The sequence below is a fragment of the Oncorhynchus kisutch genome, linkage group LG13, assembly GCF_002021735.2.
Source record: "Oncorhynchus kisutch isolate 150728-3 linkage group LG13, Okis_V2, whole genome shotgun sequence".
NCBI lineage: Eukaryota > Metazoa > Chordata > Actinopteri > Salmoniformes > Salmonidae > Oncorhynchus > Oncorhynchus kisutch.
In genome coordinates, this window is record NC_034186.2 from 34,412,551 (window position 1) to 34,440,023 (window position 27,473).

General features: G+C 45.4%; 1 protein-coding gene across 2 annotated transcripts in view; it reads left to right on the forward strand.

Moving 5' to 3' along the window:
* sema6bb (sema domain, transmembrane domain (TM), and cytoplasmic domain, (semaphorin) 6Bb) overlaps positions 1-27,473 on the forward strand; it is a 133,329-nt gene that overhangs the window by 67,548 nt on the left and 38,308 nt on the right. The window contains exons 4-13 of one of the 2 annotated variants that reach the window (XM_031786072.1): positions 2,439-2,499; positions 2,626-2,688; positions 13,438-13,536; positions 15,717-15,807; positions 17,343-17,462; positions 17,948-18,036; positions 18,796-19,013; positions 24,921-25,052; positions 25,727-25,876; positions 26,698-26,877. In XM_031786072.1, coding sequence (XP_031641932.1) covers positions 2,439-2,499; positions 2,626-2,688; positions 13,438-13,536; positions 15,717-15,807; positions 17,343-17,462; positions 17,948-18,036; positions 18,796-19,013; positions 24,921-25,052; positions 25,727-25,876; positions 26,698-26,877 — 1,203 coding nt within the window. The remainder of the gene's footprint in view (positions 1-2,438; positions 2,500-2,625; positions 2,689-13,437; positions 13,537-15,716; positions 15,808-17,342; positions 17,463-17,947; positions 18,037-18,795; positions 19,014-24,920; positions 25,053-25,726; positions 25,877-26,697; positions 26,878-27,473) is intronic. The other variant, XM_031786073.1, reaches the window with a different exon arrangement.

A 27,473-nucleotide genomic window follows, 5' to 3' on the forward strand; every position in this document is an offset into this window, starting at 1 on the left:
ACTGGACTAATCCACACAAATAAACCAATTGAGCAGTGTTCATCCGGAGAAGAGAGAGGTTACCAAGGAACATGGCCAAAACATTATTAATTGGTTTGTAATTGTGGCAAACCGTAAGATGATTTTACCATATGCAGCAGGAGGGAGGAAGTAGAATATATCTCTCCATTAGAGGCTGAAGAGTGAGCGTGAGCAGAGCCACTGGCTGTGACCGTGGCCGTGGAGAGACACTGACCTCAGAGGTCACCGGGGGGGGGGGGTCATCTAGAGCAGTGGTTCATAACCTTTTCTGTAGTGTAGCACACGTTAATGGGATAAAACATTTGCACGCCTAAAATGTCTATATTAATGTATTTAGTGGTAATGACCTCAATCTTATCTGATCCATACTGCAAATCATCGATTTTCTGTGAAAAAGTTTTTTATAGATGAAATACTGTTTATTTGAACTATTTACATAGTTTGCATAGTCCCTTACTCATGATGATTAATTTGTGTGTACACCTTTAAGAGCATCCTGCAATCTCTGCCAGAAATATGAAAAATGTAGCTCCTGTAAAATAGGTCTTTAGTTTTGAACGTTTTGAGCTAGATACCAGCTAGATACCTGCGGTTTTCTACAAAGCGAGGCTCCGTTTGTTTCTGTTTGTTTTCAGGTTCATCTATTTGTGTGGCGTTCTCTGCAAAGTCAGTGTCTGCCGACTCAGAAAGGCTCAGAGAAGCTCAGTGTCTGTACGGCCCAAAAATGTTGTCCCACTTTTGTCAATTTTGGACAGTTCACAGGGTTCTTGCCTATAAATACGAGCGGCAATCCACACACATCTGTTAACTCAATTTGCAGGTCTTCAAATACCAGTCAGAGGAATTATGAGTGGTTGTCAAGGAGATTGACGGCCTAGCCTGCCTTCTGAACATCCTGCAACATAAACAATGTAAAAATGCAACAGTAAGGCAGAGAGACAGCAGGCCTCAGCTTTGCATCATTCAAACAACCTGATGGAGACAGTCAGATAGGAGAGAGAGCAGAACAATCTTCAGACCTCTTCAAACCACAGCAGCCTTGGCTGCTCACCACACCGACTAGGAGGCCTGTTCACATTTTCATATGTTAATACTGGACAGGGCTGAAGTGCTCTAGACGTGATTATGCCACACAAACTGCTCTACTTGAATGTTTGTAGCCTGCTTAAACTTTGACTCAGCCCAATGAGCGAAGCACAGAGTAAGTGTATAGTAATTCTATCCACACTACTTAGCCATGTCCTGCATTGTGAGGGAGGTAACCTAGGGAGGGAATCATTTAACAAACCTAGAGGAGCCACCAGTGAATAACTCACTAGAGTAGCACTAAGGCTTACCCTATTCCCCTCACCAGGGACACACACACACATGCACGCACACTCTGACACACACAAACATGTAAGCACACATGCATGCAAACTCTGACACACACACACACACACACAAACACTCAGAGAGATGCTGCCTTCTGCTGATGAGAGGAGTAAGGCAGAGCAATGCCGATGGGAGGCAGAGCAATGCCGATGGGAGGCAGAGCAGGATCTAGGAGATAAGATCGATACTGCTGCAATACAAGCTATGGCAGATTTACAGATTAGAACATTCAATGCCTGGTGTCTGAAAGGAGCTCAGCACATCATGAGCCTCCATCTTATTCATGGTATATACAGGTCCTTCATCAATATGCAACATCAGCTGTTAGCATCTTCCTTAAGGTTCCTACCCTAACTCAGATTCCAAAGACACTTTCACAGGCACGCCAAGGTTATACAAGAATGATTCATCCATTAGCAGTGAGTGCAGTGTGGGGCAGTGAGTAGCGTGAATGCATGGAGATGGTATTATATGATGGGTCCTCTCATTGGCATTGTGTGCTGCTGTGTGGGGGTGGGTTATGAACGCGGGCAAACTGCTTGATTAAATCATCTATTAATTAAATTTCTTCCCAAGTGAGACAGATATGGAGAATTCAGGCCTCCCAGCAAAACCACATTTTGTCAACTCAAATGAGACTAAACAAAACCAGGGGGAAAAAACGAGTTCTTATTATGCAATTCAAAATTTTTATTCATCACCCATAGCCTGAAATGCATCACATTACAGAACCACATTATACAGAACTGAATACAAATCTGTTTTATTCAGATTTATTGTAGAATGTTGCATAGATATAGCCCACATATGTCATAGCCTACAGTGTATGAACAGACAAAGATGATGTGGATTCTTACATTTTTTGGATTCAATCTTTTATTGTTCTCCAATCATTATTCGGCAGCATGTCCAGAATTGTCCATAGGACAGTAGAGTATTTGTAGAGGCATTATGTGCAAGAGCATGTGGACTGCAGTTGAGTGCCTGTCTAAGACTTAGCTTTGTCTTACTGTTGGCTGACTGCCGTGCTCTTTGTCTGTCAGAGATGACCTTTTCCGCGTGGAGCTGGACAATGTGGCGGGAGACGAGATGTTCTACAGTAAGGTGAGGCCCTGTCCATGCACTCACACCTCAGACATCTTACAGTACTATCTGACCAGTTTAACTGACATTGTTGGACTGTCTGTCCGTGGCTAACTACTCTGTCCTCTCTGTGTCTGTCTGTTGTAGAAGAGAACATGGGAGTCCAACAAAAATGACATCAGGACCTGCCGAATGAAGGGCAAGCACGAGGTGGGCTGGGGAATAAATCATTGTGCATGCACACACAGACACACACACACACACACACACACAGTTACAGGTTTGCACACATTCACACACACACACGCACACACACAAACACACACTGAAACATGGCACAGGCCCCACTTTGCCACCTGGAGCAGGGCATTCATGGTGCCAACGGTTTGACTGACATCCTGCTGGTTCTACCTAGCGGAGGGGGCATGACCATGTGTCACCCCAGTGTTACTGCTCACCTAAATCATTACACACTTCACAGGTCCAGCCCTCCCACCCTTTACAAACATGGCCGCCCCACAAAACATTCCAGTTGCGGTGTGTGCCCTCACAAAATGGAGGGGAGCGGTGAAACCAAGGAGGTGAGCTGAGATGTGGTGAAGAATGAACAGTGAAACAGTCCCCACAGTCAACCCAACCCACGCATGACTACCTCAGCTATCTCTCACACACCCACTCTCTCTCCTCAGCCCTTCTCTCTCCCAGCCACCACATAGCGGATCAGTGCCTTCCTGTCTGACTTCAAACACATTATCCCAGCTCACACACCAACCGACCAGAGAATTATTGAAAGGTGTCTGTGTGGGAAAGTGAGGGGAGTGAAGGCAGTCCAGGTTGAGCCCCACCAGGCAGAAAAAATGACTGATTTTCTCACTGAAAATAATACCTGACATCAAATCTGTGTGAGACACCTCGAGACAAAGGCACAATGGAGAATAGGGAGAGGGAGGTGGAGGAAACAAAGACGGGTATGGGGGAGAGAGGGGGAGTCAGTCCCACCTGCATGCCCCTAAGGGGGGCCACAGGCCTGACTGAGAAGGATAAAAGGCCATCCTGGCCCTAGTGACTGTGGTAATGCAGTGAGCCCCTCATCCTGTTCTCTGTGGCCTGGCCTTCACACACACATACACGCACACATGTACTGTACAGTGAGGTCCAAAATTATTGACACCCTTGATAAAGATGAGCAGAAATTACTGTATAAAATAAACTGAGCTAAAGTCAACACACAATCTTCACATTTTGACACCTTAAAAATACACCTTAAAAGGGATTACACTGGATTTTTTTTCTACCAATCTACACAACCTATATATTATATATATATTTTAATTGAAAATGTGTTGATTGCGTGTCTTCACACCCTGAGTTAACACTTGGTGGAAGCACCTTTAAAAGCTATTAGCATCTGTGAATCTTTTTAAATAAGATTCTACCAACCTTCCAAAGCGCTTAGGGCAACATATATCCATTATTTATGTAAAAATTGCTCAACCTCAGTAAATTTGGTTGGGAATCATTGATGGACACTAATACTCAAATCTTGTCTCTGGTTTTCAAGCAGTGTAAGGGGTGCGTAACTGGTGGCAGCGAAGTCAGACGCAGGAGAGCAGAACTGGGTAATAACCAGAGCAGTTTAATATACATATATATAACCACCAGCATCCAGAATAATAGACAATGGGTACAAAGCACGTCGCGCACAAGCCAACAATGTGCACAAGCACTTACAAGAAACAATACCACACAAAGACATGGGGGGAACAGAGGGTTAAATACACAACACGTAATGAGGGAATGAAAACCAGGTGTGTGGGAAAACAAGACAAAATAAATGAAAAATGGATCGGCGATGGCTAGAAGACCGGTGATGTCGACCACCGAACACCGCCCGAACAAGGAGAGGAACCGACTTCGGCAGGTAGCCTAGATGTTAGAGCATTGGACTAGTAACTGAAAGGTTGCAAGTTCAAATCCCAGAGCTGACAAGGTACAAATCTGTCATTCTGCCCCTGAACAAGGCAGTTAACCCACCGTTCCTAGGCCGTCATTGAAAATAAGAATTTGTTCTTAACTGACTTGCCCAGTTAAATAAAGGTACAAAAAAAAGTTTGGACAAGCAGATTTAAGTCAGCCTGAGACTGGACTATTCAGGAAAGCCGCTGGTGTGTTTTTGGCATTTAAATGTGTGTAATTGTCCCACCATCCCAGGGTTAGGTTTTCAGAACACTACGGTGGGTTTTCCTCTAACTTTTTACCTGGGCCGTGCTCCTTTCATATTTATTTGAATCATGACAAACTCCTCAGTCCCTGCCTGGTGACAAGCATGCCCATAACATGATGCTATACCTGAAAATACAGAGAATAAACAACATTGCATTCACACCATATCACTGGCCTGTATGACAAAATGAAAAGGAAGCCTGTGTAAAACATAAATAAAAAATTTGCTCCAAATCATACATTCTGTTTGCAACAAGTATTTTAAGGAATACTGTAAGACAAAGAGGGGAAAATAAACCCTCTGTATTGTAGTGGCAGCATTATGTTATTGGTACGCGTCTCACCAACAGGGACTAGGGAGTTTCTCAGGATCAAAATAAATATGAAAGGAGCAAACCCAGGTAAAACATTAGAGGAAAACATGCCTGTCTTCTAAAAATCTAACCCTGGGATAGAGTTTTATTTTTCAGTGAGACAATTACACACATTTTAATGATAAAGACACAACAGAATGGCTTTCCAAGAGGTGTTAAGTATTCCTGAGTGGTCCAGTCTCAGTCCTGAAGGTTTGAATATTGCTGTGGGATCAATGACTCAAAACCTAATTTTTTGAGCTTGAGCAGTTTTGACAAAAACAAAGGATATACAGTATGTTGCCCAAAGAGTTGTAGAAGTCTGTAGAATCTTAGCCCGTTTTCACATTGACGATAGCAAAGGGACATTTTCGTGAGGTTCTCGAGAGGCATCGGCTCTTGAGAGATAGTACTGTTGTGTAAACTTGCGAAATGATCACGTCTCGCTCAATGTTGGCCCCTCCCAGCAGGGCATTGTGAACAGAATTGTCTCATTGAGCGCAACACTCATACAGTATAAATGGTAATAGCAGAGCAATGTTTTTGAAACAGCTGAAATGTACAGACATTTTTCTTATATCTTAGGTTTTAGCTGAAATTGCATTTTGAAATTGTCGCTGTAGCTGCCACTTGCTGGCTGAGCTGAGCTACAGAAAACTATGGAAGGCCATTCCCGCCTACATTTTTTTAATGTCGATACTATCTCAAAATGTTGACATATGTAAGTCAACATTTTGAGATATGCTAGTCACACTACGTGAACATTTTGAGATAGTAGATTATACAAATACAATTATTTATTTTTTCATTTCTAACATTGTGTGGTGATTTTAGAGGTGCCACCACAGGTCCCAGAGTGGTGTGTGGGGGAGTTGATTTCCTAACCAGGTAAAACTCTGGGTGTGACAGTAATAAATCAGCTGTAAAAAACGGTTTATATGGGCTATGATGGGACCAGATTTGTTCTAATCAGGTCATATGATGTGTTTTTTTTAAACGTTTAAACAAAAGTACTTTGTCCATCTTCCCAACGCTTTTATGCCAATATTTTTTATTAAAACCAAATCAAAAGGGCTGGGGAAAATGCCAACTCGCCACACGTTTGCCGGTGGCCCTGCTGTGCTGAACTCTGCAGCATGGAGCCACACAATGCTACAAATGAAGAAACATAACCTATATGTATGATTTATATGTATCTACAGTGTATATGTATTTATTTTGGGGAGGGGGGAATGGGCTTCCACATATAACAGCTCAACATCTCAACTCCCCGGTGAATTATAGCCTAGCCACGTTTTCAGTGGCAATTAGATTTTGCCACATGTAGCCTAATGATTTGCATGATATTTATAAAAATAGGTAGGCCTACTGCACTTTTATATTTGTATAAGAGGGTTAATTGTTCGTTTTTGATAGGATAATGTTACTTGATGAAGATATGTTGTTAGCTTTAGCTAGCAGTAACTGTGCTTTTGTCTTGGAGCTACAGACAAAAAAATTATTGTCTGCACATTCTTGTGAATTGTTGCATTATTCAAGATTGTAATATGGTTTTGTTGCAATAATTATGAGTCTATATGGTAGATAAATTAAGAGTTGCTTTCTTAATATTAGTTAGTAGAATCGTTTTCAATGCTTAGCCTCCTGGCTAGTGGCTACTGTGACATTTACAGTACTTTTGAGCTGCAACAAGAATGTATTTCGGTTCATGACATTCCCGTCACTAATGTGAATTCATTCACAGCTGTAATGGCTGCCAAAGGTGCTTCCACCAAGTATTAACTCTGGGGTATGAAGACATACGCAATCAAGACATCTTTGTCTTTGTTTTCTACTCATGCATTCTCATTTCGACACCAAACCCACCAGAGCTTTATTTTCATGTCACCCAACAAATGTTAATGCTTGGAGTTTGCTAAACAACATTGGCACTGGATTGGAACTGGTGCTTTGTTGAAAATAGAGCTCTTTGGCCATGCATACCAGTGGTGGGTTTGGTGTCGAAATGAGAGTGCATGAGCAGAAAATAACCCCACGCATACCTACTGTAAAATAGGGTGGTGGATTTTTGATGGTATGGTGATATGTTGCGTCCACTGGTCCTGGGGCCCTTGTTACGTTCAACTGCATCAAGAACTTAAGAATATCCAGTACCAGGATATTTTAGCCAAAAACCTGGTTGCCTGTGAGTGCAAGTGAATCTTCCAGCAAGACAATTTATTTTACCTTTATTTAACTAGGCAAGTCAGTTAAGAACAAATTCTTATTTTCAATGACAGCCTAGGAACAGTGGGTTAACTGCCTGTTCAGGGGCAGAACGACAGATTTGTGCCTTGTCAGCTCGGGGGTTTGAACTTGCAACCTTCCAGTTACTAGTCCAACTCTCTAACCACTAGGCTACCCTGCCGCCCCAAAACAATAACCCTAAGCACACATCAAAATCCCCCAAAAAGTGGTTAGATGGCCACAAAATCAACATTTGGGAATGGCCATCTCATAGGTGAGGTATTGAAACATATTGAAAACAGTGGTGTCAATAATGTTTCCCCTTTTAAAGAAAAATATTACTTGTAAAACAAAATCTCTTTCTCTGATCAATTCTATCAGTATAAAATAATATAATTTCCCATTTTGTGGTGGCATACAAACTCAGTATTTGAATAATTTATCTTGTACAGTATTTTCTACAGTAATTTCTTATACAGTCATCTTTATCAAGGTTGTCAATAATTTCAGACCCCACTATACATACACACACTCAGGGCTGGATTAAGAAATCATAGTTATAGCCCCCCTTTTAAAAACGTCATTTACATGACCAAAAAACATGAGCTGAATCTTTTTTAATACCACCGAAATGAGTGGCTGCTCTGACTGACTGAAAAACTGAGATAAATCTGGTCTTGAATTTATACCAACAATAGCCCAGGCTAATGAAGTGACGCACTGATTGTACAATATTAGGAGGAAATATATATACAGTATATATAGCATAGGCTACGGTAGGATATTTAACACAGTACCAGTCAAAAGTTTAGACACACCTACTCCTTCCAGGGTTTTTATTAATTTTTTACTATTTTCTACATTGTAGAATAATAGTGAAGACATCAAGACTATGAATTAACACATATGGAATCATGTAGTAACCAGAAATGTGTTAAACAAATACTTTTATATTTGATATTCTTCAAAGTATTCACCCTTTTGCCTTGATGACAGCTTTGCACACTCTTGGCATTCTCTCAACCAGCTTCACCTGGAATGCTTTTCCAACAGTCTTGAAGGAGTTCCCACATATGCTGAGCACTTGTTGGCTGATTTTGTAGAAAATAGTCAAAAAATAAAGAAACCCCATTTTTTGGCTGGTACTGTACAATGGCACACTGACTCGCCTAATGTTGAAGCCTTAGGCTTGTCACGGTGATGGCAGAGGTGCTTAGGCACTTGAAAATCAGTGCCTATGAGTTGTTAAGGAAAAAAAGTATATTGGTTCTACGGACAGATTAGCCTTCTCTTTTCAGCAGTTGCTTTCCCAACTGTACGTTCTTCACGCAATTTCACACGTTTTCACGCAACCAACCAGTTCCCATTCAAGTCAGGACTGGCATCCTTTGCTCGTGTACCCATGAGTTTAACTGTCAAATTCCCAGGTTAAGACACAACGCAACAAGCTGTATATTTGACAACCATGCTGCCCAAACTGTGGCCTTCCCAACTGGCAAACCGGTAACTGCCAAAATAAAGCAAACACTTGAGTAAACAAGGGATACAAAGTATATGTTACTGTATGTTGTGGGGTGTATTTTCCTGGTACGGTTTAGGTCCACTTGTAGAATCTATTCCAAGGCGCAATATTTTGCCTCTTGGGCCCCTTATGGGATTGGGTTCAGCCCCTGACACCCAACTAACCAGTCACAATGGGGGCACCACCCCCTCTCCTCTCCCCATCTGATGATTAGCAGAGTGACAGCAGGCAGCAGCAGGTTGTCTACACCTGAGTCCTCCTGTGGTTGGCGGTTGCAGTAAAAGAATACTATATACAGTAGATGTGTGTATATGTATATTTGTTTTGCTTCCTCTTGGGTGCCCCACAGGTCTGGGCCCAGGGGCTTCATCACCGGTAAACCCCTGCATTAATCCAGCCCTGCACACACTCCCTCAAGCCTCTAGGCCCCTGTCACCCACTCACCCTCTGCTCTCCTAATCCTCCTGCCACTCACACCCTCCACCCCAAACCTCCACTCATCCACTTCACCTCCTGCAAATGTCCTGTCCTGCCCCCGGGATGGTTTTGTCCAATGTGATACATTCGCCACCAGAGTAATTGGTTATGTAATGAAATGTTTCCGGGTTGATTGATCAGAAAGGACGGTCAATTCAATATATATTGAATTAACCGAATGTATCACATTGGACAAAACCATCCTTAGTTATATATGAGAGAGAGAGAGAGAGAGAGAGCGAGAGAGAGAGAGAGAGAGATATCCCTGGCCTCAACTGGCTCAAGGGCATGGTCAGCCAGTATGCAAACAAAGGGAACACCATGTAGGCTTTTTAAAGAGCAGTTTTGCATTCTTATGTGCAGCACTTAGTAAGATTGTTTGATCAATATGTTGTTAATACCAACTCTCAGAGGGGGTCTGCATTTCAGTCCTCTGAACAAGACAATACCAGTCTCACCATGATATGGTTTCACATCTTATTGTATGTTTGTTGTATTGTGTTTCTGCAGATGCCCTAAATACACCAACTCTCCAGCTGAACATGAACACGCTTCTCATTTCCTTAGCAGGCCACATACTGCAGTAATTTGTGTTAAGTGTTTTTGGTCAAGGAGAGACCACAGTGTACCAGACAGGGAGCTGACCCTACAACTCTGGGTCAGCCATCAGGTGTCCTAACCATTACTGCCACATAGCTGCCTTAGATAGTCTCTGAATCTCACTTCCCCCCCCTCCTCCCCTTCCTCCTCCTCTTCAGGGGAGATGTTGATGCTGGCCTGTAGTGCATTCACACAGGATTAGCATCAAACAGCCTCTGTGAGATACAAGAGGAGCTTGGGAGAGGCTTAGTACTAACATGCTGAGTAAGAGAGGACGTGGGCAGGAAGTGCCTTTTTACAGGCAAATTTGTGCTAATTTAGCACTGCTGTTAATTTGTCCTCCGTATTCACCCTCCGCCCCGCACCCTCTCGTGCCCCAGTCACTCTGCCTTACATCAAAGTCGAAGTCAGAATGTTGCCTTGAAATGACAGATCTGCTTCTGATGATCAGAGTCAAGCGTGGATCACCTAAGGAGAGGGAAGTGAGAGGAGAGGAGAACAGAGGGGAGGAGGAAAGGAAAGTAGCCTGCTGGAGCGTGGAAAGAGTTCTGTCTCTCTCTGAGCTCTTGGCAGGTCCCAGCAGTGATGGGCCCATTCGAGCATGCTAGGGAAACTTTTGAGGCTTTAGTGAGAAGCTGTGATGGTACGATGTTTCCCCTATATTAATTTAGCTGCGGCGGTCTCAAAATATGATTAAAAAAATATACAGTACCAGACAAAAGTTTGGACACACCTACTCAAGGGTTTTTCAAGGGTTTTTCTTTATTGTCCAAACTTTTGACTGGTACTGTACATATATTTATTTTAAATATTTTGGGGGATGGTAAAACATTGATAAAGTATGTAGAAAATATAATTTAAGTATATATTTTTGAGAACTAACAATCACCAAAATAAAAACTACATGGTCAGGAAGAATCTAAAATTCCAAAAATGCCATGATTTGGTTTTAATGTTTGAGTCGCTGATAGCATAATAACACGGCATAAGCCATGACAACAATGTGTAGAATTGCAGGAAACTAGCTTTAAAAATGTACCTCTGCCCAGTGTTGTTCGAGCATTTCTAAACTTGGCTATGGTAATTAGCTCATCCTCAGTTTAGTGACAACATCATGGTCCAAGGAAGTCCGTTTCATTTAGTGAAGTTTCTTAAGTCTCTATGCTTAGTTAATAGTATACTGTAGGTTTATGAAACAAAGAGGAGCCACACTGGGGACGTGTGCGATTGTGCAACCAGTTCAACATCAGGAGGATTAGATCAGTGGAAACCAGATGCACTAGGTGGTAGTAATGTAATGCTCTCTGGCTGTGGTGGGTTGTTGGAGGGAGTCTTCAGTAGTAATACTCTCTGACTGTGGTGGGTTGTTGGAGGGAGTCTTCAGTAGTAATGCTCTCTGACTGTGGTGGGTTGTTGGAGGGAGTCTTCAGTAGTAATACTCTCTGACTGTGGTGGGTTGTTGGAGGGAGTCTTCAGTAGTAATGCTCTCTGACTGTGGTGGGTTGTTGGAGGGAGTCTTCAGTAGTAATGCTCTCTGACTGTGGTGGGTTGTTGGAGGGAGTCTTCAGTAGTAATGCTCTCTGACTGTGGTGGGTTGTTGGAGGGAGTCTTCAGTAGTAATGCTCTCTGACTGTGATGGGTTGTTGGAGGGAGTCTTCAGTAGTAATGCTCTCTGACTGTGGTGGGTTGTTGGAGGGAGTCTTCAGTAGTAATGCTCTCTGACTGCGGTGGGTTGTGAGCAGATGTGTTGTGGTAACAGAGGGTTGTTGTTCCTCTGAGCAAGACCTGGGTCTGACTGAAGATAAAGACTGAGGGATGGGTTACAGGCTGGAAATCAGCAGGGAGATGAATGCACTTGTTCAGGTCAACATCTGTATGGGAACGAACCCTCAGTGTGTTCAGTCCCACACACACATCTGACTCAAAGCTCAGAGCCTATGTGGTCTGTTGAACCATGTGGAAGCACATGCACGCACACACACACACACACACACACACACACACACACACACACACACACACACACACACACACACACACACACACACTCACAATACCACAAACACCAACGTGTTTGTGTTCATATGTGCGGCACACTGCATAATTCATCCGGGCTGCTCTGTATTAATAATGCAGTGGTGTAACACAAACAGTGAGAAGTGGAGCTGCGATCATCTGGGTCTGGGTCAAGTGAAAGACCTGCCAGCCAGCACAGGTGGTGCTTTGTCTGGAGTGTGCCCAGAGAGAGGGAGGGGTGAGAGGGGAGAGAGGAGAGGGAAACAGGGGGAAGGAGAGCTGAATGTGGCACTATATACAGTACTGTAGACTCCAGGCTGTATAGTTAATATAGGAGCCAAATACATTCTGGATATGAAGGCAGATTATGACAATAAAATAAAAAATAATAAAAAGTCAAGCAAATAAAGCGATACACCATGGATCACAATGATGTAAGAGATGAGAAGCTTCCAAACAGTATAAATCCCTGTTGTTTATACTGCAGACATCCTGTATTTCAATTTACGCTGCAGGGCCATGCCAAAAGACCACACTTTGTGTGTTAGTTAGGCTTATGTGCTCTTATAAGTATTTATTGATTTTGGCACTGCGTCTCGTTTGTCATTAAGCGTGCAGTGTGTTACCACTGGCTTTAAGCTTTCCGCTCAGACTGCAGTCCCACTGAAAAACAAACATGCAAATCATACTGACACGAACACTGAATCTGTGGAGTGACACACACAAATACAGACAGAGACACACAGATACAGATATACGCACACACACACACAGACATGATTTAGTATGCATTGAGCAGTGGCTCCTCGTATGTCACTCGTCTCACTGTCTAGTACCACCGCAGTGTGAGGAATTCTCACCACGCCTCACTCTACACATTTTGCCACCCCCCTCCCCCCCCCCGGCCGTGGAAAAACGAGAACCCTGTTGGGGACTGGAGCATCTGGAGTATCAGCCCCTCCTCCCTCCTCCCATCCCTTCCACTCGGTGAGTGGACCCCCGTGGTGGAGGGTCAGAGGCTGAGGCACCAGGTGCAGGGCCAGGAGCTGGAGCCACGCTCACTGGGACAGGAGAGGGGAGGGAGGGGGGAGTGGGTCACTAGGGATTTACATGTATAGGGATAGTCCTCACTGCACTCACACTCACACAGGTGACAGGAATAATATACATGGTCCCTGTTCAACTATCAGTGACATGTTGGATCTGCTAGGGATTGGCATGCTGCTTATTAACATGACATGGTAATAAGGGTCGTACTACTGCAGTTAAACGAGTGCTGGTTGAAAACTCAAGGTTAGCTGGGATTACCATCTGTCAATCAATAGCTGGTGTGAGCCAATGGAAACTCTTTGATGCGGCAGGCATGCAGACAGGGAGCTTCCATAGGCCTGAATAATGAGGTGATTGACAGTGTTAATGATGTGATAATTCCTCCCATCATGCATTAAGAAGCCTAATTTCACCTAGCAGTAGGATAATAAGTCACAGACGGTCCATACTGATTTCTACCCCCCTTACTTCTCCCTCTCTGTCTCCTATCAGGACGAGTGTCGGAACTTCATGAAGGTTTTGCTGAGTCGACAAGGAGGTCTGTTTGTATGTGGGACCAATGCCTTCAATCCGCTGTGTGCCAACTATACTGTGAGTACCTATAGAACACACGCACACACACATACACTATCTCTCTTACTCAAACAGCAGTCATTACTGTCAGCAGTTCAGTCATGCATCAGAGTTTAATGATTGGTGCGTCATTGATAAATGGACTATGATTTTTCCTGGAACCTAGAGCTCAATCACAAACACCATTAGGCATATTGCTTACTTGCACATTTACATCTTATTTGCCTCATTTGTTCGATACCTAAGGCAGAGAGAGACAGAGTCCCTTAGCAAGGCAACAAAGGCCCGCTTTCCTCCGATATCGGTTGCTGTTGTACAATGCTTACACTTGTATGTGGAGCTTGCAGATTGTTGGGTTCTGAAAATATGAAATATACTTATTCATGTCACTGAGGGAGAAAGGGGAATGTATAACGTTTACATTCTGTCCGGATATGTTACTGTTAGCCATCCTATGGGAGGAAAAGAGACACAGTCTGGTACGAGTCAACATGCCAGCCGTGAGTTGGGGAGGAGTGAGCAGAAGTCAGGTCAGATGACGTGAGGAAGAACAGATATCACTAAGGTTCTGTCTAGCAACAGAGATGCATTGGCTGTTCAGATGTGTAGGAGGAGACTCAGCATAGGAGGTAGGGTTAAATATCAGTGCTTGTGTGAATGTGTTTTTTGTCTTATGCAGCTGTATGACCCAATCAGGGAATAAACATGGTTTGAGCTTTATTAAGCGTCCGTGAAATGTCACAAGGTTCATTTATAACCTAACAAGATGATCAGAGTACAGAGACGAGGGCTGGGAGTGTGTGAGCCAGAACTGAGGAGGAGGCTGAACTGAGGAGGAGGCTGAACTGAGGAGGAGGCTGAACTGAGGAGGAGGCTGAACTGAGGAGGAGGCTGAACTGAGGAGGAGGCTGAACTGAGGAGGAGGCTGTGCTTATGATGTATCTGGATGGTTAGTTTCTTCCCCTCTGGTGAAACCCAGCCAGGCCAGTTGGAAGGAAAACGCTAAGTGGTTGCACTGCTCATGGACCTGGAGCTGCTCACCACCTGACCCACTCTGTCCTGAAAGAGGATCAGACGTACCCCATTTACCTGTTCCATATCACAACCACATCCTTGCTCTGCCAATCAGACAACAACAAAAAAGTGTGCATAAATATGAATCATTTGCTCAGTCGGTTTCTCAACGTTCCTCCAGAATATCTATTAGCAGAGGGAAACGGGGAGGGAGAAAGGAGGAGGTGGATGGGGGGTCCAGTTTCACCATCAAAGGCTTTCAAATAAGTGATATGTTCAGTCTGTCACGTCTCCAACATACCAGCACACTGACTCCCTCCTCTATACCTGGCCCATTATCTCTGGCTGTTAATGACACTAAGCAGTGCAACCTGCGCTGGGCTGACGTGCTCAGGGCTTCTCCTGGGACTAGTTAGCGAACCTAGGGTTTATTTATAGCTAGTTTTAATGACAACCGCAGTATTTAATTTATTTAATTCATTTTCAATCGGTGATGGTGTGTCTGTGTGACGATTTCGCCTGTGGTTGTTTAGCTGCATGCGTTTCAAAAGGTTGTGTTTGTGTGTATTTGTCCCATTTGCATAATTGCAGAGGGTGAATAATAATATTGAATATTTTATAATATATGCTAATTGCCATACTCTGTGGGCATGTACAGGTAACTACCAAAATAATGGAAACACTTGAGTAAATGAGGGATAGAAAGTATATTGAAAGCAGGTGTTTCCACACAGGTGTGGCTCCTGACTTAATTAAGCAATTAACACCCCATCATGCTTAGGGTCATGTATAACAATTTTGGCCAGGCCATTATTTTGGCTACCATGGCTATGCCCCCATAGGATGACAATGCCCTCATCAACAAGGCATGTGTGGTCACTGAATGGTTTAATGAGCATGAAAATTATGTAAACCATATACCATGGTCATCTCAGTCACCCGATCTCAAACCAATTGAACACCTATAGTATGAGAGATTCTGGAGTGGCACCTCCACCATAGAGTTCCAGAAACAGTATTGAAGCTGTTCTGGTTTGTGGTGGCCCAACGCCCAATTAAGACACTTTATGTTGGAGTTTTCTTCATTTTGGCAGTTGCATGTATGTTTACTGTATGTGAAGGTGAACTCTGTTTTCCAGCAACATTATACAGTATAGTGAACTGTTTGCGCGTGTTCTTTCCAGGGAGACACTCTGGAGATGGTGGGAGAGACAGTCAGTGGGATGGCCCGCTGTCCCTATGATCCTAAACACGCCAACGTGGCTCTGTTCGCAGGTTTGGAAACACTCATTGCTTTAAACACCTCATTGTGTAGCTGCAGTAGTTCCCCGTCATCACACAATCTTTGGCCGTGGTTGAAACAATAGGAAACCTTTATTGCACATTAGTGAGCAGTAGAAATAGAGGGATTTGTCCACTCTGTACTAGAGGCTCTGTTGCACCACTGTAATTATCTCTAATGTACTTATACATTGTTCATTGATCAACAGTCGAATGCATTGAGTTGTGTAATGTAATGTCAAACTACCTTCTGCGATGTTCTATGCTGTGATATGAGCTGTTATTATGCTGTGTTATGAGCTGTCACTATGCTGTGTTATGAGCTGTCACTATGCTGTGTTATGAGCTGTTACTATGCTGTGTTATGAGCTGTCACTATGCTGTGTTATGAGCTGTCACTGCTGTGTTATGAGCTGTCACTATGCTGTATTATGAGCTGTCACTATGCTGTGATATGAGCTGTTACTATTCTGTGTTATGAGCTGTCACTATGCTGTATTATGAGCTGTCACTATACTGTGATATGAGCTGTTACTATGCTGTGATATGAGCTGTTATTATGCTGTGTTATGAGCTGTCAGTATGCTGTGCTATGAGCTGTCACTGCTGTGTTATGAGCTGTCACTATGCTGTATTATGAGCTGTCACTATGCTGTGATATGAGCTGTTACTATGCTGTGTTATGAGCTGTCACTATGCTGTGTTATGAGCTGTCACTATGCTGTGTTATGAGCTGTCACTATGCTGTATTATGAGCTGTCACTATGCTGTGATATGAGCTGTTACTATGCTGTGTTATGAGCTGTCACTATGCTGTGTTATGAGCTGTCACTATGCTGTGTTATGAGCTGTCACTATGCTGTGATATGAGCTGTTGCTATGCTGTGATATGAGCTGTCATTATGCTGTGTTATGAGCTGTTACTATGCTGTGATATGAGCTGTTACTATGCTGTGATATGCGCTGTTACTATGCTGTGATATGAGCTGTTACTATGCTGTGATATGAGCTGTTACTATGCTGTGATATGAGCTGTTACTATGCTGTGATATGAGCTGTTACTATGCTGTGTTATGAGCTGTCACTATGCTGTGATATGAGCTGTTACTATGCTGTGATATGAGCTGTCACTATGCTGTGCTATGCGCTGTTACTATGCTGTGATATGAGCTGTTACTATGCTGTGATATGAGCTGTTACTATGCTGTGATATGAGCTGTTACTATGCTGTGATATGAGCTGTTACTATGCTGTGATATGAGCTGTTACTATGCTGTGCTATGAGCTGTTACTATGCTGTGATATGAGCTGTTACTATGCTGTGATATGAGCTGTTACTATGCTGTGATATGAGCTGTTACTATGCTGTGATATGAGCTGTTACTATGCTGTGCTATGAGCTGTTACTATGCTGTGATATGAGCTGTTACTATGCTGTGATATGAGCTGTTACTATGCTGTGCTATGAGCTGTTACTATGCTGTGATATGAGCTGTTCCCATTGTATCTGACTGTGTGTTTTTTGCCAGAGGGGAATCTGTTTACGGCCACTGTGACTGACTTCCTGGCGATAGACGCTGTGATCTACCGTAGCCTGGGGGACAGTCCTGCACTCCGCACAGTTAAACACGACTCCAAATGGTTCAGAGGTACTTCCACGTGTATTTATTTGTGTGTGCGCGCGCGTGTGTGTGCACCTGTGTGTGTATGTGTCCGCCTGCGTGTGTGTATTTGTTTGTATTTGTTTGTGTGTTGCCTCTGTTGTTAGAAGGCTCTGTTTATGACTACATCACTTACTATCAGGATCAATATCTGTGTCAGACTCACTGCATTGCCTTAGTCAGCAGCATCCCTGCTGAGGTCAGAGGATCCAGGGCTGAGAGTTCAGGTCTGCTCTGTGTCTGTATGTGGCTGGATGGCCTGAGTAGTATTCAGTAGGAACCAAACAATAACAGGTTTTGAAACTGACAACGAAAATGAGCCTCCTCAATTAAAACATTTTTTTCTCAAAGTGTATGCCTGCTTAGCAATGCTGGTGTTTGTGTCTGGGATTAGGGAGTTATCTGACTCGGTCTCTTACAGCTCTATGGAGATGTGTTTGTTGTGTAACATGGTCCTCTCCCATCCTTTGCAGAGCCCTATTTTGTCAGTTCAGTGGAATGGGGTCCTCACATCTACTTCTTCTTCAGAGAGATGGCCATGGAGTTGAACTATCTGGAGAAGGTACGAGACAAAATGGTAAAGCTTTGGACACGCCCCTCTGTGTCGTGTGTCTGCCTGCCTGGATGTTCCATCTCATGTTATTATTCAAATGTCAATACCAGCCTGGTACTTCTGATGATCTTTTTCCCTGTATCTGTGCTGTTGCATATCTAGACGGGAAAACACCTTTTCATAACCGCTCCAAATGGCATCAGTCATATCAGAGTGGAAATACGTGCTCATGCAAAACAATATGAGCATAACAAGAATCCTTTTTATCTAATAAATTAGCAATTCACATTTGGTGGAAATGTGCTAGCGCAGGCATTTTGTGCTGCATGTTTGTAGGGCTCACAGTAAGTGGATACTTACACTGTACCACGGTAGTTTGGGGTGAGATTGTCCAAACAAGCAGTTTTCAAATGCACTGACGTTTTCATGAATACTAGATCTTAATTGACCATTTTAAAACAATGATCTGTCAAATGTGGTATCATGCATCGCAAATACTTTACATTTTTATGAGTGCACCCAAGGGCTAAAAAGGTTTTTATCTTCATTTTGAACGATTGTTCTGATTTAAATCTGTCAAACTTTATTATACATTCTCCATGAGTATGATCCCATGAATATTGCAACCACTAAATCTACGGTGTGAAATATGTGTGCTTCCAACTGACCCAGCGCGGAAAACTCTGTGCATAGTCATTGATGTGTAGTATGGTGCGAGGTCATTGACTGTTCTATCTGTTCCACGTGCTTGCGTGCACGTGTGTTCAGGTACAGGTGTCTCGGGTGTCTCGGGTGTGTAAAGGGGACCTGGGGGGCTCTCAGAGGGTGTTGGAGAAACAGTGGACGTCGTTCCTGAAGGCCAGACTGAACTGCTCCGTCCCTGGAGACTCCCACTTCTACTTCAACTTGCTCCACTCCACCAGCCCTGTCATCAGGATGCACGGCAGGGACATCATCCTGGGAGTCTTCTCCACCCCCGCCAACAGGTACACACACACCGACAGACTGACAGAGGTCCCTGAAGAGAGGGAGATGGTTAGGGCTTATGGGGGAAGATACAGTTCTCGATTAGGCGGAACACATTTATTTGCTTCATGGGTTTGCTTTTAGAGAGGGAGACAGTTAACAGATTGGAGTGATGAAATAGAAAGAAAAGGAACGAGGGAGGCTGCTGGGTAAGAGGAGGATTAGATGAGGTTGAAGATGGCTGCAGAGAAAGCATGAAGGAGAACAATAAACAGACTTAACAGCACAGGAGAGTAGAGGAAAGATGTGTCTCCTGTGTTATATACCAGATATCATGCAGACGTTTCAGGCTATCGCGTGTGTGTGTGTGTGTGTGTGTGTGTGTGTGTGTGTGTGTGTGTGTGTGTGTGTGTGTGTGTGTGTGTGTGTGTGTGTGGTGAATACAGAGCAGACTCTAATAGGGATTCAACACAGGTCTCCCATGCAGATGAGCCAGCAGGATGCCTATCAGCAGAGAGCAAACCTCAACTAATGCCAGCTCTAATAACATCCTCTACTCATAATGGCTGCTGTTGTGGCAGCCAGGAGAGGAAGAGAGAGGAGGAGGAAGACCCCCTCAAACCCATTCAAGGACAAGGAAGTCAATAATGGGAAACATCTGCAGCGCTACCCCCCGCCACCCTTTAAGAGTTAAAACTGTTTCATCAGCTGTATCTTATCTTTGGGCTGGGGGGATGGGAGGGCTGGGAGGGCTGGGAGGGCTGGGAGGGATAGGAGGGATGGGAGGGATGGGAGGGCTGGGAGGGATGGGAGGGATAGGAGGGATGGGAGGGCTGGGAGGGATAGGAGGGCTGGGAGGGCTGGGAGGGATGGGAGGGCTGGGAGGGATAGGAGGGATGGGAGGGCTGGGAGGGATAGGAGGGATGGGAGGGCTGGGAGGGCTAGGAGGGATGGGAGGGCTGGGAGGGCTGGGAGGGCTAGGAGGGATAGGAGGGCTGGGAGGGCTGGGAGGGCTGGGAGGGATGGGAGGGATAGGAGGGATGGGAGGGCTGGGAGGGCTGGGAGGGATGGGAGGGCTGGGAGGGATAGGAGGGCTGGGAGGGATGGGAGGGATAGGAGGGATAGGAGGGATAGGAGGGATAGGAGGGATGGGAGGGATGGGAGGGATGGGAGGGCTGGGAGGGATGGGAGGGATGGGAGGGATAGGAGGGATGGGAGGGATGGGAGGGATGGGAGAGGGATGGGGGCTAGATGGGAGCGGTGCACCTGCAGAGAGAGATGGATGGTTTATACAGGGCCAACAACGGCTTACAGATAACACTGTGACCAGCGTGTCAGGGAGAGGCCCAGCTGAACACACACTACCTGCCTAGGCACCGCGCCGCCGCTGTGCTCCATTATAAATCAGAGAGAGAGCGAGAGGGAGAGAGGTACGCTGTAAACCTCCCCGACACTGTGTGGTCCGCTGCAGCATACTTTTAAAGCTCTTACCAGACATATTGCTTTTGCCGGTTGCTTGTGGTGAGCACAGCAGGGAAGAGGGTTTGGGAAATCTGGAGTGGCCATTTTGAGATAGTGTATCATCTCCCGCATGTGCACATTTGCTACCAGTGTGGGAATTGTGGAAAAAGAGCTCTGGTTTAAGAGTTTCCCACCAGCATCCCTCAATGTTTGCTTGTTATTAATAATTGTATCATGCCTACAAAGCCAGGATAGAGTTTATAGCCCCATGAAGCTTCCTGGTCTGTGGCATTAGCTAGCTAGCCTAGCAACTACACCAAATCCTCCTTGGTTGACTGGTTGACAGTTCAGTGTGTCCACCTCTCCTACCTCTGGTCCTTCCTGTCTGAGGGGATGAACAGTAGGCTTGGGTTTCTTCTAAGCACCTGATCCTTCTCACTGCACTGCACAGCCCAGCCAAACCTCCCGGAGCTGCAGGAGGTCAGGGATCTATAGGAGCAGTGGGGTCTATGAGAGGAGGATATGAGAGAGCCTCTGAGCCTGCAGGTAAAGGGGAGGGGTGCTTTTTATAGCGGCAGGATAGAGAGACAGACTATTTGAGAAGATAACATGGTGGTGAGCCAAGCCCGGCTAATCTATGCTATACACTAGCCTGGGGCTAGGCTACTTGGCTACTGTGCAAGGTGGGCTTAGCAGTACTAGACATGGCCTGAAAAGATGGTGCCTGGGCCTCGGCTGGAGAAGTTCCTCCAGGGAAGTGCAGGGCTCTGGGGTGAGTTAGTCACGTATGCTGCTTTTTGTTTTTCAAAACTTGGCACCGAGGCTCCAATGCTGCGTACAGAGCCCTCAGCGCACCGTAGGCTACAATAGCCTACATCGACTTTCCCTCCATTTCGGAGGGAAACAGCTGTGAAGCGAGCTGTAGCCTATTGCGTGTTTATGTGTCTGTTATTAAAGGATGTGAAACAATGTTGTGTATGAATTACAGGGGGCAGTTTGAATAAGCAAATCCCATTTGAAACATCCTTGCTTTCTCTGTTAAAAATCTTACTAGATGCTGTTTTAAATCAAACAGGCAATAGCAGATGACCAACAGCAATTTGGGGATATTGACTAATTGCCCCCCTGATGGCCCATCAGGTGTAGATAGGGGCTCTTAAAGTATTCAGATGATTGGTTAGAATAATCTTTCAGAACACACACACCTAGCCTATGGTCAATCAGCACACAGTTGTCTGGACACTTTCCAGGTCAGTCACATTCTGTCTTCTTTTTGTATCGAAAACTAATGCAACTGGTAGTCTATTAATAGGCTACAGTCAGACTTCACATATTGGTGCCAATCACTAGTAGCCTAATACTCCTCCAATGGATGGAGCGATTCGGTGTGCTGCTGACAAGTTTGAGGGAATCGGCCAGAACAAGCCTCAGTGCCTTGCTGAAGGCACTTCCTATCCAACATATGCTGTCTGAGTCTGGTTTTCAATGAAATACCCTAGTTTTATTATTGATAATAATATTATATTGCAAATTGTAAGAAAATAAATCACTACCGGGTTAAAATAACTTTTCTTTGTTTCTTCTAGACTATTAATGTATTAGTAAACTTACGGATTAGGCTAGTACATTTTTCAAGTAATCCTCACAACCATGTTTTATTCTGTCTACAAGGAAGGAAATGAAAGGATTGCATATGATTCCTGTTCAATCACATGCAGCTCAGATACTATATCTTTGTCTATAAAAATGTATAGCCTGTTTTCAGTCAGCCGGGGTGCCCCACCAGCCAGCCGTGAGCACGTGGACGAAAGAGTCGCCTACGAAGGAGTTCCGCTTCTTCTGCAGCATTCACTGTAATACATAACGCTTTGTGGCGGTGCTTCGGAGTTAGTCAGAGCAGGGGGCCCTCTGGAGACCCAGCCTCATAGGAGCCATTAGGATGACATGGTGTCAGAGGGAGGCGTCTCCAGTTGACAGGAGAGCAGTGAGGCTGTGCCACCAGGGAGATGCAGTGGCAGTCACAGCTGGATACCTCCCCTGGGCCCTGGGTTGAGGCAGGAGCTGAATAAATACTTGGTCCTTACCAGGTGGAGAGACAGAAAAAGGTGGAGAGACAGAGAGACAGAGAGGTGGAGGGAGAAAGGGAGGGGTGGAGGGACAGAGAGAGGTGGAGGGACAGAGGTGGAGAGAGAGAAGTATAGAAAGACAAAGCAGAAAGGTTGAAGAAGATAAATGTGTGTGCAGAGAGGGGGAAGAGAGAGGTGGAGAGAGAAAGGGTGGAGAGAAAGCAGATGAGAGAAGTATAGAAAGACAAAGCAGAAAGGTTGAAGAAGATAAATGTGTGTGCAGAGAGGTGGAAGAGACATAGAGGTGGAAGAGACATAAAATATGTAAAGACCCAGGTGAATAAAATAAACAATCCTCTCATCTTTCCTTGAACCTTGGCCTAGACTGAAGAACTCATTCCCCTCCACTGGCCTCCATCAGCTGTCATGCTGTCACCGGAGCTGGGCTAAAGAGAGCTGTCAGTCTGCTGGTTAAACTGTGAGGGTGTGGTCTGGCATGAAGTCTGACCCCTCCACCGCCTCCTACAGCCTGTACTGACTGTCAGTCAACCCTTCTCACTGCACATCAAATTTGAACAAACTTTATTTCAACAGCTGTACATTGAACAACCTTTAATTCAACAGCTGTACATAGCCAAACTGATGCCAATTCATTTCAAACAAATGAGCAAAGCGAGATCAGAAGAAAAACAGAGGATGAAAGAGATGAGGGGATGAGAGAGAGAGAGCAGAGAGGACAGAGAAATTAAACAGGGAGAGAAGAAGGAGAAGAGGACAGAATACAGAAATATAGAGGCAAAGGCAGGGTAGGCTGCCAGGCAGTTGGAGAGAGGTTGACCTGGTCAAATGATGTATTAGGTTAGCATGTCACCCTGCTGGAAAATGCCTCTGGTTTCTCAGCAGAGAGAGGCTAAACTCAGCCAGCTTACCCAAACAAACAGTTCTCAGAGGATCCCTGGATACCTACTCCAGCAGGCCTAGGGGCACAGGGGCAGCGCAGGGAGAGAGCCCATAAGCCCATCTGTCGGTTTGTGTCAAGACCTGAGCACAGGCACTACTTGACCTTAACACTGGAGCAATGGAGTGTTGGAGTGAGCAGCAAAGTGAGAGTGAGAGAGCCTTTCTCTCTGCTGCTTTCTCTTTCTCCCCCTCTCTCTGCATTGCTCTCTCACTTTCTCTCTTTCTCCCCCTCTCTGCAGTGCTCTCTCACTTTCTCTCTTTCTCCCCCTCTCTCTGCAGTGCTCTCTCACTTTCTCTCTTTCTCCCCCTCTCTCTGCAGTGCTCTCTCACTTTCTCTCTTTCTCTCCCTCTCTGCAGTGCTCTCTCACTTTCTCTCTTTCTCCCCCTCTCTCTGCAGTGCTCTCTCACTTTCTCTCTTTCTCCCCCTCTCTCTGCAGTGCTCTCTCACTTTCTCTCTTTCTCCCCCTCTCTCTGCAGTGCTCTCTCAATTCTCTTTCTCCCCCTCTCTCTGCAGTGCTCTCTCACTTTCTCTCTCTCTCTGCAGCTCTCTCTCACTCTCCCTCACCCTCTCACACCCTCTCTCTCCCTCTCTCTCTCCCCCCTCTCTCAGGATGTAGTGTCAGAGTTAGGAAAGGGAAAAGAGAGTAGGCGTGAAGTGCTCGGCAGGAACTGAGTCACTCCCTAAGGTTCACTTTGTGCTGTACCAGAGCAGTCCTAGTCACTCAACAGACTCACACAACTTCTTAGCAAAAACATGAGGTCTCAAAGGGAAGAGAAGCTCTCGGAGCAGGAGAGAAAGAGAGACGCTAGTATTCACCCCCTGTTGTCCTGACATGGCTCTCTCTCTCCATCTCTCTGGTGTACACCTCCATTAACTACCACACTCAACACTACAGTAACAGTATTGTAGCGCTTCGTTCAGTGTGGGGGGACTTAGCTTCTTTTCACAGCAGATGTTCCATTCTGGGTCAATGAGTTCAATAGGAGTTTAGCAACAGCCAAGGTGTGCAAACATTTTACTGGAACATGCTGTGTGGTCTCTACAGTATTTCCTCTCAGTATTTCCTCATTTGTTGACTACTTATTTCCTGTGTATTCCCAGATTCTAACACACAACTTCCATTTTGTATGCCAACTTCAATGTCATTCAGGATATAACCTTTATTGTCCATTTATATATATATTTTAAATTCAACCTTTATTTAACTAGGCAAGTCGGTTAAGAACAAATTTTTATTTACAATGACGGCCTACCCCGGCCGAACCCGGGCCAATTGTGCGCCGCCCTATGGGACTCCCAATCACTGCCGGTTGTGATACAGCCTGGATTTGAACCAGGGTCTGTAGTGCCGCCTCTAGCACTGAGATGCAGTGACTTAGACCGCTGTGCCACTCTATCCACCCCTGCCTTATCCATTGTATCTGGTTCTCTCTCTGTAGCATCCCTGGTTCGGCTGTGTGTGCGTTCGACATGGAGCAGCTAGCTGGGGTGTTTGATGGGAGATTCAAGGAGCAGAAATCACCTGAGTCTATATGGACCCCTGTTCCTGATGAGCTCGTTCCCAAACCAAGGTACAGTATTGCCTTACCTGGCAATCATCTCCTGGCTCATTTTGATGTACTTTATGTGAGTCTAAAGTGTAAGAGTGTAAGACACCATTAACTGACTACAGATAACACTGAAATGGGTCAGTAAGGGGGAGCCTGTGCCTCAGTATGGGGGAGCCTGTGCCTCAGTATGGGGGAGTCTGTGCCTCAGTATGGGGGAGCCTGTGCCTCAGTATGGGGGAGCCTGTGCCTCAGTAAAAGGGAGCCTGTGCCCCAGTAAAGGGGAGCCTGTGCCTCCGTAAGGGGTAGCCTGTGCCTCCGTATGGGGGAGCCTGTGCCTCAATATGGGGGAGCCTGTGCCTCAGTAATGGGGAGCCTGTGCCTCAGTAAAGGGGAGCCTGTGCCTCAGTAAGGGTCAGCCTGTGCCTCAGTAAGGGGAAACCTGTGCCTCAGTAAGGGTCAGCCTGTGCCTCAGTAAGAGGGAGCATGTGCCTCAGTAAGGGGAAACCTGTGCCTCAGTAAGGGGGAGCCTGTGCCTCAGTAAGGGAGATCCTGTACCTCAGTAAGGGGGAACCTGTGCCTCAGTAAGGGAGAGCCTGTGCCTCAGTAAGGGGGAGCCTGTGCCTCAGTAAGGGGGAGCCTGTGCCTCAGTAAGGGGGAGCCTGTGCTAAACCCTGTATTTCACCCTCCTCCAACAGGCCAGGGGGCTGTGCTGTTCAGGGCTCCAGGTTCAACTCATCCAATGGTTTCCCTGATGAGATGCTGAACTTTGTGAAGACCCACCCCCTGATGGACGAGGCCGTGCCCTCACTGGGACAGAGGCCCTGGATCGTCAGGACCATGGTCAGGTGAGGCTCTGTGATCGCATCAGGGGACATCTCAGACTCAGAACTAGGAAACCTTTCGCACACATCCTGTGCTCTTTCCCTGCATCCTGTGCTGTTTCCCTGAGACATGTACACTTGTATGGCTTCATACCATTAGACACCATAGGAGTCTACTGCCATGTCTCAGGGCAAACTCATACACATACACACACATTTTTGCATGGACACAAATTAGCCTCTGGGCTGGTTCTCCTTCTGTTTATGCCGGTCGGTTGATCCGCTTGCTGTGAGAGTTTGCTGCAGGAGTCAAGCAGCTGGGATGCATCACACTACAATGGCCACCAGCCGAGCTAGAGGGAGGAGACTATTACTGTGACAAGTTGTATGTGGAATATGAATTACCCAGTGGAACGACTTCTTCTATTTTAGAACATTGACTCATACACACAGGACTTGTGTAGTTCAGCTACGGTGCTATTGTTTCAAGACAAGTCCATTCATCTGAATGATATTAATGACTGCTCTTGGTAATTAGTTCTGTATGTAAATTGGATGACTATTTTACTGTGTGAATTTCATTTAGTAAGAGGTATGCAGATTGGTTGTGTCCCAAATTGAGCCCTAGACCCTACCCTATTTGATAGGACTATGTAAGCTTAGTTATTGTAACATAAGCTCCAATATGCCGTTTGATAGGCTAGATGGAATTATCTCTATATTGCTAACTCAAATCCTGTCAGATCAACGCAATAGCCTATTGGTTAATCAGGACAAGGGGTCGAGAGAGGATTGGGTGAAAAACACAGTGTCTCTATATCATCATCTTGTCTTCTTCCCCTTAGGTACCAGCTGAATAAGATGGTGATGGACACGGAGGCTGGCCCCTACAGAAACCGCACAGTGCTCTTCCTGGGCTCCAGCCGGGGGACCATCCTCAAGTTCCTGATCGTCCCCAACCGGGACAACACCATGTCCAGCAGCAATGTCTTCCTGGAGGAGCTGGAGGGCTTCATCCCTGACAAGTAAGGGTTAACAGGTTACAGACAGTCTCTAATGGGTGCTGTTGTGATGGTCTTATTAATTATCTCTAAGTGTTTCACTGTAACACATGCATGGGACCGCAGGGGGGATAGGAAGCAAACAGATGGGGTATTGCTTGGTTATCTTTCAATGAGCCCAATTAGAAATGTTTAAGCAAGAGTCTCCTAACTAGAGCTATGGCAGCGGCGCTGCTAATTGTGCCCCCTGATCTATTCTCTGCTCAGACTGAGGGGAAAGCGGGGCTCATTTACTGTAGTAAGAAACACTGTAGCACAGCAGCACAAACCTCGTTGGCAGGTGAAAGGAGGTTAAAACCGTTACTTCCCACCCTTCAAAACAACGCATTCATGTAGGCGTCAATGTGAGGTTCCATTCCACCAACAACTAAATGGGGAGCAGAGGAATCAGATCAGAGGGCAGATGAGTTAAGGCTGCAGCAATAGCGGCGGTGGTGCCGGTGTGTAAGTGTGTTTGGGGGTGATTTGCTGTGCTGTGATAGTGGTGTGGCTGTGAGCCTGGTATAGGGGTGTGTGACAGGGCTTGCAGTCCCCCTCACAGCAGGGAGCCAGTTAATCAG